Below are 11,283 nucleotides of genomic sequence, written 5' to 3' on the forward strand. Positions count from 1 at the left end.
CAGTTCTCAAACACTTGGCCGAGATGATTCCGATGGAAACCGATACCTTTGGAGAGTCATGTAATTTCTTCCTGGTGCATTTTGAGATCAAATATGTACGGTGTCAACTCTCTCTCTCTCTCTCTCTTGTGTTTCGTCTTGGCCTCTGCTGTTGAGTGGTAGCCTCGACTGAGCTACAAGCCAAGACCGGGCTTGGCAACGCCATGGCGAGGGATGGAAGCAGTCGTGTGACGCTCACCAAGTTTTCTCTTAGTTTGCGCAGCTGTACTCGCCATGCTTTGATATATCTTAATACATAGGTGCTGTTATTGGGTGTCTTATTGGTGGCTTCACCATTACAATATATTACCGTATAGCACTGTGCTTGGTTTGGTGGCGTTTCAAGCGAAACGAGTGCCCGGAGTTGATGACTGTTTCCAGGCAGCGCCCACGGAAGAGTCCCGCGTTCGAGCAGTGGGGCAGGAAGCTGCAGCGCACTGATCGATTCATACTATTAGCTGTAGCATTCGAGCATTAAACCAGCAGAGTGAGCCGACAATGGACTCTGCGCCTCACGACACTACAGCTGAGCCATACCTGCTGCACTCTGCATTACGAGCCAGAGATTTATCGGTGCTTACTTCATGCATTAAACCATTCATGCATTACTTCGCTGTTTCCCTATGCATTGCTAATTGACCTAATCTTTAGAGTTTAGCAACTTGATCAGGCATTATTAAGTCAACAGCAAATATTTCAAGGCGATCTGTTGTTCATCATACAAATCCGATCATTGTGCTTGGACACAAGACATCACATACAAAAGGCTCAAGACACTTCTGACGTATCTCAAATTCAAAGATATTGACCAAATGAAAGCTCAGCAGTTTAGGCACACAAGCCTAGCTTTCGCTGAAGAGGTAACAAATACAGAGATACACATTGTTTTATACTTGCGCTCCGCCTACAAGTACTTGATGAGAAGCCAAGCTACAATGACCAGAATCACAATTGCTACCACGGACAGGAGCAGGCACATGCATGAACAACCACCCTTTGTGCGCTTGTTAAGGATTGCCAGCCTCTTTTGCACTCGCTGCATTAAGTCAACACACTCAATCAACCTCTGGCTAATAAGTAATAGTGCTCAGTATTTATCGTAATCTCCTAGGTCAAAAACGTAACTTAATTTTCTTCCACCAAATATAAAAGAAAAGCTCTGAGTGGTAAAATAAAATCTGTCTTGAACAGTATTCAAACAGCGTATAACCTTGACAAAGCGTAAATGCCAAAAACTCGGGAAATATACAAACATCCATCTCCACGATGGTCACTGTTCACAAAGGTCAGTTTTATACTCTGCTCACCTGAACATTTGATCGACAACGCTGTATATATATCTGTGTATATACATTGGCCGGCTACCATAGTTTTGTGCATCAGTGATGTGAAGTTTCATTTGAACAGGAAAAACAGATACAAAAGAAAAAGCAATAATTAAAACTTCTAACAGGTCCTGTTTTAGGGTGTGTCAGTGGCAACATCAGAGTACTTACTATAGGGTTGATACAAGCCAATGAAGTGAAAGAATAACATTTTACCTGTAGCCGTGAGTCGGTTACATCAACATGTTCGTCCAGATCATCCTGCATCAGGCCAAACAATTTGAGTTAACGATGGCTGCTGAAATCCTAAAAAAGATCTTGACATTAGAAAGAATAAGCCTATTTCTGGGTCATGATGTTACATACAATTAATCTTGTATGGAGATCCAATTCTTCATTGACAGCTAACGCAATATGTTTTGTGCTTAAAACTGTCTCCTCCAACTTTTCAAGGCCCTCATCTTGCTCTGTAGAACCATATAAATAAATAATGTGTTGAACAGAAAACAAATTATTGAAGACAGAAAAGAAAAATTATAAGGGCATACCTCTCATAACCTGCCTCTGTAAAGCAACGATACCTTGATTATCCAACCCAGAAGTTCTGCTCATCACATCAGCTGACTTTATACCATCTCCAAATAAGTCCTCCCTATATTTAGCAAAGTAGGTAACTTGATGACTGCCTATTAAGAAACAATATAACAGAGGCCAACAATATGCCTTGCAAGCAAAAGCTCTATGATTCCCAGCAGGGAGACTAGAATGGCTTTCACTTCCACAACATGCTAGAACATTCTAGTGAAACAAGAGTGTAAAGAAGTAGCATTACAAAGAACTCCACAGTAAATGTAGTTTACTATGTGAAGCCAGACCTGTTACCAAAGTTTGACATGTTTAACGTAGAAGCCATCTGATTTGCTTTAGATTTCATGTTTGCTAGCATTTCTTGGCGCTTATGTAAGTCCTTATCCTTTCTGCATTAAGAAGGAAGTTAATATATGAGAAAAACAGTATGCTTCTCATGTTCTGAATGTAGAAAAAAGTTCTGAAGCAAATTGAGCAAAATTTACAATATCATAATCGTGAGTACTCAGTCTATACATGAAAATTAACCGTAACCTTATGCTATCTAACACAAAATGGTGGTAGAGGAAAAAAAAAAAAAGGTACTTGTATTGTAAGAAATTTGAGTAAATTTATATCAGCAGTATATGGAGAATACAAAGAAGCCCGTTGCGATGAGGAACTACGAACTTTTCAGCTAAGTCTACAAACTTTTCGATGGTGCTCTAAAATAATAATCGTAATAATTAAACCACCACCAAAATTCATAGCTTCCTATGGCTAACAATATATGGCTTTCATGGGTAAAGTTGATCAGAAGTGTTTGTTGATGTAGACAGATGAATTGTGCGATCATGATCCAACTTCGGATCAGAGAGTTGTCAGCTAAGAACCCCAACGATTTTGGAAATCAAGCTTAATTGATCGGAGCTGGCCTTCTTCAGCAATGACTTAATTAAGTTTCTCTGAGACTTGAATGGAGTTAATTTAATTTTGTCCAAGTTTCAGCATTTCAGCTTTTGTCTACTTTGGCAGCTTCTTTGGTGGATAAAGCAAGAATAGTGGAATCCTAAGTTCATTAGAATTGATCCTACTGAAGAGCTACTAGGAGGGGAATCTTTCTTTTAGCGAATGATAATATACGGTAGTCTTTCTGCTACCAGAAATACAGTATTAACAGGACATAGACCTCTCATCTCTTTGGATTTTTTTCTGCATCTGACTTAACCCTTTATCTCTATTAAATCCCTCTTCCCTTTTCCTTCTTTCCCTTATCACTTATCTTCTTCTCTCATAGCAGTAACACAAAAGCATTCTCTCCTCTCAGCCAAATCTTCTGAACAGCGTTAATCTGTTGCCAATAACCCCACTTATGTGTCCTCGATAGTTGGAACAAATGAAGACTCAAAATGATTCAATCCTAGAACTACTAATGTGGACTTCAACTAAAACTAAGATAGAGCTAATTAGGAACTGAACTGCATGAAAAGATGTAGCTGTTCATCAAAGAGCTTTCCCTTTCATGATAATAATTCTTTTGAATGAAAGATATGCTGAAGTTTTTGTAGATTGTGACAGTGCCATGATTAATGCTTCCAGCATTCTCTCCTCTCAGTCTAATATTCTGAACAGTGTTAATCTGTTGCCAACAACCCCACTTATGTGTCCCCAATAGTTGGAACAAATGAAGACTCAAAATGATTCAATCCTAGAACTGCTAATGTGGACTTCAACTAAAACTAAGATAGAGCTAATAAGGAACTGAACCGCATGAAAAGATGAAGCTGTCTCTTAAAAGAGCTTGCCCTTTCATGATAATAACTCTTTTGGATGAAAGATATGCTGAAGTTTTTGTAGATTGTGACAGTGCCATGATTAATGCTTCCAATCTACTAAACAAACACTTGCCTAATGCAACTAGAAAAAAGGGAGCAAAGCAGCTGTAATTACAAGCCAAAAAACAAAAGCAAAAGTATTCCTTAGGAGAATAGTGAGAACTTGTAGGAATAGAAAACACATACATTGGCTGCATACTAGGAAGCTTTGAAAGGAGAGACTCCAAGCTGTCCAGTCTGGTCCGAAGAATTGTTATCTTCCTCCTCATCGCAGTTAAGTGGCGTTGTGTATCGGGGCCTGATGGAGGCAAAGAGCCCCTTTCAGACATCATGGCACTAATATCCTCAGAGAGCTTTGAAGCTTCATTGAACTCCCTCATCCATTGATCTAAAGAAGATGCCATTGGTTTTGACAGAATCTACAAACACAATCTCCACAGTGAGGATCCAAGATATCTAATCTCATGATATTACAATGAGAAATTGTTATGATGAAGCCCCAAAAACAAACAGATGATGCCGATGAAATTAGGAACTTAATCTATCGGAAAAATGACAACATTAAGACCAACAACAAGTCATAATGTCCCAAGTATCCAAAATCAACTATGTCAATCTTTTTTCCATCATTCAATTATATGTAAAGCAACATCTCCATTTAAATTAAGATTATTCAAATATATTTTCCTTGTTCCTAATATAAATCTGCCTCTCCTCACACCACAAAATCTTAATTAAAGCACCTTGTGTAACCAAAACATCTATAAGTCTCCTTGGAACATCTATAAGAGCCACAGATGGCTTCAACTTATTTGAATCATGTGAATGATTCAAAGAGACCTTCCTGGATATCAATCCTATTAGTTCAGGATTCTCAGCAATGACCTCATCATGATAAAAAAACATCAGGGAAGATCGATCAAGCTGACTAACATTGAACATCCACGTACAAGAAAGAATCACAACTCTCACGCGGTAATGGCTAATATGCAATAGTTAGACTGAGAGGACAGAATATGCCACGTCCAAACAACACTCAGATCCGTCACCCCAGAGAAGATCAGACTCTCAATCGGACGAGGATTGAGACCTCTGTCTGGGAACAGACTTGATGCCTTTGGGGTTGTCCAAATTTACTCCGATTCAAGCAGCTCCCAACTGAAAATATATCCATTTCCATAAAATATAACATTGTTAACTCAGACCAGCTAAAGAACGTGATGTTTTTTCCATCACACATTTACGATTTTTCCCAAGTGTTACTTTCCCATCGCCATGAATTTCCAGAAAACTTACAATCGAAACTAAATTCTCTGAACTTAATAATCATCATTCGCAACCCTAAAACCCATTTCTCTTATGAATCCATCCCTCTCCCTCTTCCTCCTCCCCCCCCCCCCCCGCCCCCTTATTCGTGTCAAAAAAAACGTCGATCTCGACCGAAGCAAATCGAATGTGCCAGAAAACGAAAAAAGGGTTATATTGTCACTAAAGGATTTGGGCGAAACCCCAGCCACACCGCACCACATCAACAATCACTAATTCCAATCAAAAAATCCTAAATTTGGACTTGAACACATCCGATGCCCCGAAAAAGAGGATGAAATTATTGTTCTCATTAAAGGAATAACGACAATCACAAATCCAATCACAATTACTCAACGAAGAATTCACTAAAAAGAACCTCGGTAATCCCTCGAAAACACGAACTTGGGTAAAGAAACGAAGAGGAGAAGCAATCAAAAGATGAGATTAAGGACCTTACTGCTCGAAGGACACGATCGAGGATGGCTTCTCTTCTCGCTTTAGTTCCCCCTTTCCTCGATACCAAATAAAGCTTCTGCGCCGCGTTGGGAAGTCGCAATTGGAAGGGGTCTACGCTGTCGTCCCAATCTATTTCCTCCGCCGACGACAAAAGAAATGTGCCAAATAAGCAGCAGACTCCGACTACCGAACTTACTCGGATAACACGAATTCAATCGGATCGGATTTTTTTTTTCCGACCCGACCCATTTTGTTGGTTATGGAATTGGGTTACAAAGGAGACGAAATTCAATCGGGTTGGATCTTTTTTTTTTTTTTTTTGTCAGATCCGACCCATTTGGTTGGTTGGAATTGGTGCCTGTGTGAGAGAAGACCGTACTTGGAAGACGAAGCTCAAACTCAAATCAATCTAACACTCATTTTCACCACCCAAGCATCCGTGTGGGTAACCTTACGCATCCGGGGTTGGATCGAGTCGTGTTGACATCTCGATCCAGAAATCAAGTCACTCATCGTTCATATCGTTTTAGGGACACTCATACAGATGGAAAATTCTTTTTTGTCTTATGAAAATTTTCCTAAATACAAATATCGTTGTCTTTTGGATGGCATAACCATAGATCGCATCTTTCCTAGTTTGACAATACCAACATAACCATACATCGAATCTTCCGGTATCTCCTCCGACCATTTATCGATGGGAATCTCGTGAATCTCCGCACTAATATTCTATGACTGTTCTTATCTTTTGTTTGTCAAAATGGTAAATTATGGATGTTTCACTTTTAAAGGATAATTAACTAAGAAAAGAAATTTATGATTAGTCGACGATCAAGAGAAGTCGGATTAATCAAGATAATTAATCTGAACGTATCGGAACAAAGATTTGATCTGAACGCCAAGCCCCACTTGGTTATGAGAAGAGAGATCTGGAACAGCTTAATCAAGGAAACCAAATGGACGAATCGACGATCAATTCCGCAAAGGTCAGATGAATCAGAGACTTTCGACTTTCCAGATCAAGTTGTGATCGAAAGGGAGGAATAATCGAGATAATAACTTTCTCATCTAATTGGCTGCATGCATCATCTCTGCTATTACTCGTATAGATGAACAATGGAGATAAAAAACACAAGATCGTCTTGAATGAGGTTCCAGCGGCCATTAACGAGATAAAATAAAGCGACCACATCTGAGATGGTACAATGTCGTCTCTGCCGTGCAATCAATGTATCTGCCTCAACATTAATTATGTCCGTAACCATGACTTCCTTCACCCGTAAGACCGCACTTACGCTCGAGAGCACTGCCCTTTTGTGTCTCGGCCGAAGAATAAAGGAGGGGAAGCCGAGCGAGAGAAGGGAGGCGAGGCAACACAACAGTAAATGAGAAGAATCTGTTCCTTGTGTCGGCCACGCCACTGATAGATAATATCGGCCAGGGAGAGGGGGCAAGGAATCATATACCATTGTCATCCATCCATCTCGCCTCGCGTTGTTCGCGCAAGACCGTCCTTCTCTGTCTGCCGGTGGCTGCTGCCGGTGTGGGACGCCGCCTGACCCAAGGGTGCATTTATTACACAGCGAAATCCTACGTCTCCACGTGCGAGGAGGGTCCATCGGACGGTGACGGTGGCTTGATGCAAAACACATGTAGCTATTTCACCATAGGTTTTTACAAGCCCACGGGGCTTTAGGATTCGCGCTTCGAGGCATCGACGGTGGCCGCGCAGCGGGGAGGCGACGAGCGGACGAACCGAGCCCCGCCGTCACTGGAGGGGGAAGCGGGAGCCGGTGAGGACGAACGAGGCGACGCGGAAACCGGAAACGAGGGCGGAAAGGGCGAGAAACGCGAAGCCCGCGAAGCCCAGGGCCACCGATATGTACGCCTGCACGCAGAAGGAGGCGGCCGGCTTGTCCGCGGTACACCCGCTTAGCCCCCGCGCAGCCGTCGCCCCCGCCACCCCCGCCGAGAGCGCCAGGTACGCGAACAGCTGCGACGAGTGGTCCGACACCCATCAATAATATAGATCGGAAGAGAGAGAGAGAGAGAGATGAAGAATTTGGAGGAGCGGAGAACGGAACCTGGTCGTGGGCGAAGTCGAACCAGAGTTGCATGGGCTCCGGGAGGAGGGTGGCGCCGTGGAGGATCTCCCGGATGGAAGCGCACATCTCGAGGAGGGAATAGACGGCCACGATGGCGTTCGCCGCAAACATGACTCTGCCGGAAGTATGATCAGGGGAAGAGAACAGAGATGTTAACGAGAAAAGGGGAGGATGAACGAGATCCACAAGTTACCGGAAGGAGTCGACGCTCAGCCAGGAATAAGGGGACGAGGCGGAGCGGGAGGAGTTTGCGGCGGTGAAGACGGCAGCGGAGAGGGAAAAGCAGAAGGCGGCGAGGCGGAGGAGGAGGATGAGCAGGTTGAGGCGGCGGATCTTCTGCTCGGAGACGGTGGAGCGGAAGGAAGGGTAGTTGTGGTTGTGGTGGTGGAGCGGCGTAGGGGCAGCGGGCGAGGGGAGGCGTGGATGGGCGGCATCGCCGTTGCGAAGTGGAGACGGCATCGTCGTGGCGAACAAAGACTCGTAGTAGTAGTAGGGGTAGAGGGAGTGGATGGTGATGATGACGACGATATCCAAACAACTCCGGTCATTGGAAAAGTGGGCTCAGTGTTTGTAAATTTGACCATTTTATATATTTCCAACCAACGGTTCAATTAACACACCTTTTCCTCGTTTACCTGTCAGTCAACGAAGGTTTAATCAGAGGTAACCAAACCTAGAGGGGAAGCTTCTGCGGCGCAATGGCCGCCTCAAACTCCCCCGTGAGTGCCCGATCCGGCAACCCCACCGACGAAATACAAGGTTTTTATTTCTCGAGGTGCCTCACTAGTTATTTTGATGCATCTTGTTTGTGTAGTAGTAGCAAAGGATGCTTATCCATGGACTGCCCCTTCTACCACCAGAACAGTAGAAACGCCAAAAGAAAGATATCATTCGGTCACTCTCAAGACTACCGGAGAGCTGGTTGAAGCATCCTTCGTCTCGTTGCATTTACTCACTGTACAGGTGATGTTTGACAAGGCACCTGAGCTCTTCCGTACGTTTCTGTCAAGTATCCACCGCATCGGCCGCAGCCGTTCAGGAGGTGTATTTTTAAAACTTTCTTTTTCATATTTCCCATATAGCATCCTCAATTTATAAGATTTATAATATGTAAGTTACATTTTATAGACTGGTCTAATCTCACAGGTATAAATTTACAGTATTAATTATAGTATTTTTTTATCTCCATCAAAATACTATTGAGTTTCAAAAATACTGTACATGAACTAAAAAATAATAGAAAATACCTCATATAACTTTTAAATAGGAATTCTTATTAGTTTAGGAATAAAAATAATCAAATAAAATTTTTATATCAATTATAATATTTTTGAATATGTTATACTGTTTTCCATAACATCGAGTTTATTAAAAAATATTAATCCATAGGATGTAATCGAATATTATTTCAATTATCTTATAAGAGACATTTAAATAATTATGATAATAAAGATGTCCTTTGAGAAATAATAAAAGGAGATTACTATTTAAATTTTTTACTATTCATAATCTCTTAAAAATTAATAAAATAATATATTTTTATTTATAATCTCCCTAATTTTGATTTCATCTTTTTTCCTTTTGTTCCCTTCTCTATAGCTTTTGCGATTGTCGCTACTGACACTCTATAATGTTTTTTGTTGTCAATCGTCACCCCCTCTCAACCCATGCTCCTTGTCACTTCACTCCTAATAGTATTGACAACAAGGTCCCAAATTCAAACGATGTGATCGTCAAATGCTCTCGAGTCTTATCGTCACGTCGAAGGAGAACTTGATAATGAAAATAATACATTTCTGATCTATCAAGGTTACGTACTGAGGTAGAGGAGGAAGAATAAGAAAATACGATGAGAAAAAAAATAGGCGAGAATTTTTTTTTAATATATTTAAATATATATATATATATATATACATAATTATAAAATATGATTATAAATAGTAAAGACAACCAGTAAAAAGTAAGCTCCAATATATATTAAAAAAAAGATTCGGAATTAGGCCTTAACCAAAAGAGAACCAGTAAGGTTATCTCCACGGATTTCAAATTGATGCAGACTTCCAACGCTCATCTCGATTCCCCATGACTACAGAAATGTCAATTCCCCTTGTCAAGGGGATCTTCTAAACTCCCTCGTGTGACAGCAACAACCTGGGATTTACACCGCGCGGAGGTCACGGGGTGAGAATGCCTCGTGACCTCTGACACTACTCTTCTTACAGACACCGACAGGGCCATGGAAATCGCAATAACCAATGGCCGTAGGCCTGACACGGAACATGTTTTAGTACCAAGCAAAATAAAGAGCAGTAAATTTGAGTTGTACCAAGTAAACCACCGACCTACGTCATCTAATGTTAATAGTAAATAACACATAAGATATCAGATAATATCTAATTACTACGTATAAGCTATCTCGGTTTGAACCATGTTTAAGCAGCACTATGAATGATGAGGCAAACCAACAAACAGATGGTCTGCATCAATTAAAGATGTTATCGGTACCATGCATAAAAAACAACCATGCTTAAGCAGCACTATAAATGATGAGGCAAACCAACAAACAGATGGTCTGCATCAATCAGAGATGTTATCGATACTATGCATCAAAAACACTAATCGTCCTTCAATGTCCAGTCCCAAGTTCTAATCAATGACGTACAAATGTAAAGTTATCAAGCCCCGTGCGAAAAGTCGCATGAGATCCTAACCCGTCGCCACCAACGATGGCGATAAACCCGTCCGATCACGAACAGAATTCGTCAAAAGAATCCATCATATCAGAAAGGTAATAAAAGAGGAAAGAAGCATGACTAATCGACTCAAGGGGGGGGATCACTCACTACAGCGTGTCAGGCGATCATCGAATGGTCACGCTCCACTCGATAACGCACCGGATTCTTCAAAATATCTAATCCAAGAAACACCAAAGCAAACCCTCATTCGAGACCCTAGGCATGAGCAATCTACATGGGGAGGAATCCGATTCATACCTTTAAGCTGCTTCTGGAGCAGAAGGCTCGATGCCGCCATTCGACGAGATACGCGCAAAAAAGAGTCTCATCCACTGATCCTGCAATGCCGTGGAAGAGACGCGAAGGGAGGAGGGAGAGAGGGGTTTAAAGAACAAGGAGGGGGGCTACTTATATGGCGATGAAGGAGACGGGAGAGGTTGGAGGCCAATTACATATTCGCTTCTCGAACTTTGGATCCTATTAACATGGATGTTCGTATTTAAAAAATTTATATTATAAATTTTATAATTTTAAAAATAAAATAAATAATCATATTTATCGTAATATTATTAGTTATATTGATGAAAAATATAACACGTGATGTCACGTGTTGGATCAACATGAAAATGATGATTAAAAAACAATTAACAATGTCGGGATGCCCTACCACCCAATCTATCTCTCGTCATATCATTAGAATGCTTAGGGGCCATCAATCCAAGTTTCAATACCGAACCAACCATAGGTGTCGAGTACGTAAAAGATGACAGTGTAGGCATCATGAACATTGAAAGTGGCACGATGAGGATAAAAAATGGGATGTCGTAGCGAGGGGCGATAATGAATGTGAAGAGGGGTCGTGCTCTCGCTACACCAAGAATTAGGTGAGATAACAACTACACTTTGAGTATCT

General features: G+C 41.5%; 2 protein-coding genes and 1 long non-coding RNA gene across 4 annotated transcripts; all 3 read right to left on the reverse strand.

Moving 5' to 3' along the window:
- Nucleotides 1-731: 731 nt before the first annotated feature.
- Nucleotides 732-5,691, reverse strand: LOC135581382 (syntaxin-52-like). 2 transcript variants are annotated; one of them, XM_065166533.1, is made up of 7 exons: nt 5,532-5,691; nt 3,953-4,185; nt 2,240-2,341; nt 1,913-2,016; nt 1,731-1,831; nt 1,581-1,625; nt 732-1,075 (listed from the first exon to the last, which is right to left on the reverse strand). In XM_065166533.1, exons 2-7 carry the CDS (start codon nt 4,168-4,170, stop codon nt 944-946), a joined length of 702 nt encoding a protein of 233 aa, XP_065022605.1. In that variant the 5' UTR covers nt 4,171-4,185; nt 5,532-5,691; the 3' UTR covers nt 732-943. The 2 variants fall into 2 exon arrangements, with proteins under 2 accessions (XP_065022605.1, XP_065022604.1); XM_065166532.1 differs by having other exon boundaries at nt 5,527-5,690.
- Nucleotides 5,692-6,602: 911 nt separating this feature from the next.
- On the reverse strand, nt 6,603-8,403 carry LOC135649243 (CASP-like protein 4C1). The gene is made up of 3 exons (XM_065167450.1): nt 7,829-8,403; nt 7,615-7,750; nt 6,603-7,523 (listed from the first exon to the last, which is right to left on the reverse strand). The coding sequence occupies exons 1-3, from the start codon at nt 8,092-8,094 to the stop codon at nt 7,299-7,301; spliced, it is 627 nt and encodes a 208-aa protein (XP_065023522.1). The 5' UTR covers nt 8,095-8,403; the 3' UTR covers nt 6,603-7,298.
- A 1,681-nt stretch (nt 8,404-10,084) lies between these two features.
- Nucleotides 10,085-10,823, reverse strand: LOC108951197 (uncharacterized). The gene is made up of 2 exons (XR_001975516.2): nt 10,629-10,823; nt 10,085-10,546 (listed from the first exon to the last, which is right to left on the reverse strand). It is a non-coding gene; the product is annotated as an uncharacterized LOC108951197 (long non-coding RNA).
- Between the last annotated feature and the right edge of the window lie 460 nt (nt 10,824-11,283).

This window comes from Musa acuminata, chromosome BXJ3-9 (assembly GCF_036884655.1).
Source record: "Musa acuminata AAA Group cultivar baxijiao chromosome BXJ3-9, Cavendish_Baxijiao_AAA, whole genome shotgun sequence".
Classification (NCBI taxonomy): Eukaryota; Viridiplantae; Streptophyta; class Magnoliopsida; order Zingiberales; family Musaceae; genus Musa; species Musa acuminata.

Excerpts from the sequence above, each read along its gene's own strand:
- LOC135649243 (XM_065167450.1), bottom strand. The coding sequence starts at position 8,094 with ATGCCGTCTCCACTTCGCAACGGCGATGCCGCCCATCCACGCCTCCCC. Across the intron at positions 7,751-7,828 it reads CTGAGCGTCGACTCCTTCCG|AGTCATGTTTGCGGCGAACG; the intron begins GTAACTTGTGGA and ends TACTTCCGGCAG. Across the intron at positions 7,524-7,614 it reads TCGACTTCGCCCACGACCAG|CTGTTCGCGTACCTGGCGCT; the intron begins GTTCCGTTCTCC and ends CACTCGTCGCAG.
- LOC135581382 (XM_065166533.1), bottom strand. The coding sequence starts at position 4,170 with ATGGCATCTTCTTTAGATCAATGGATGAGGGAGTTCAATGAAGCTTCA. Across the intron at positions 2,342-3,952 it reads CTTCCTAGTATGCAGCCAAT|AAAGGATAAGGACTTACATA; the intron begins GTATGTGTTTTC and ends TTCTTAATGCAG. Across the intron at positions 1,832-1,912 it reads ACAGAGGCAGGTTATGAGAG|AGCAAGATGAGGGCCTTGAA; the intron begins GTATGCCCTTAT and ends ATGGTTCTACAG.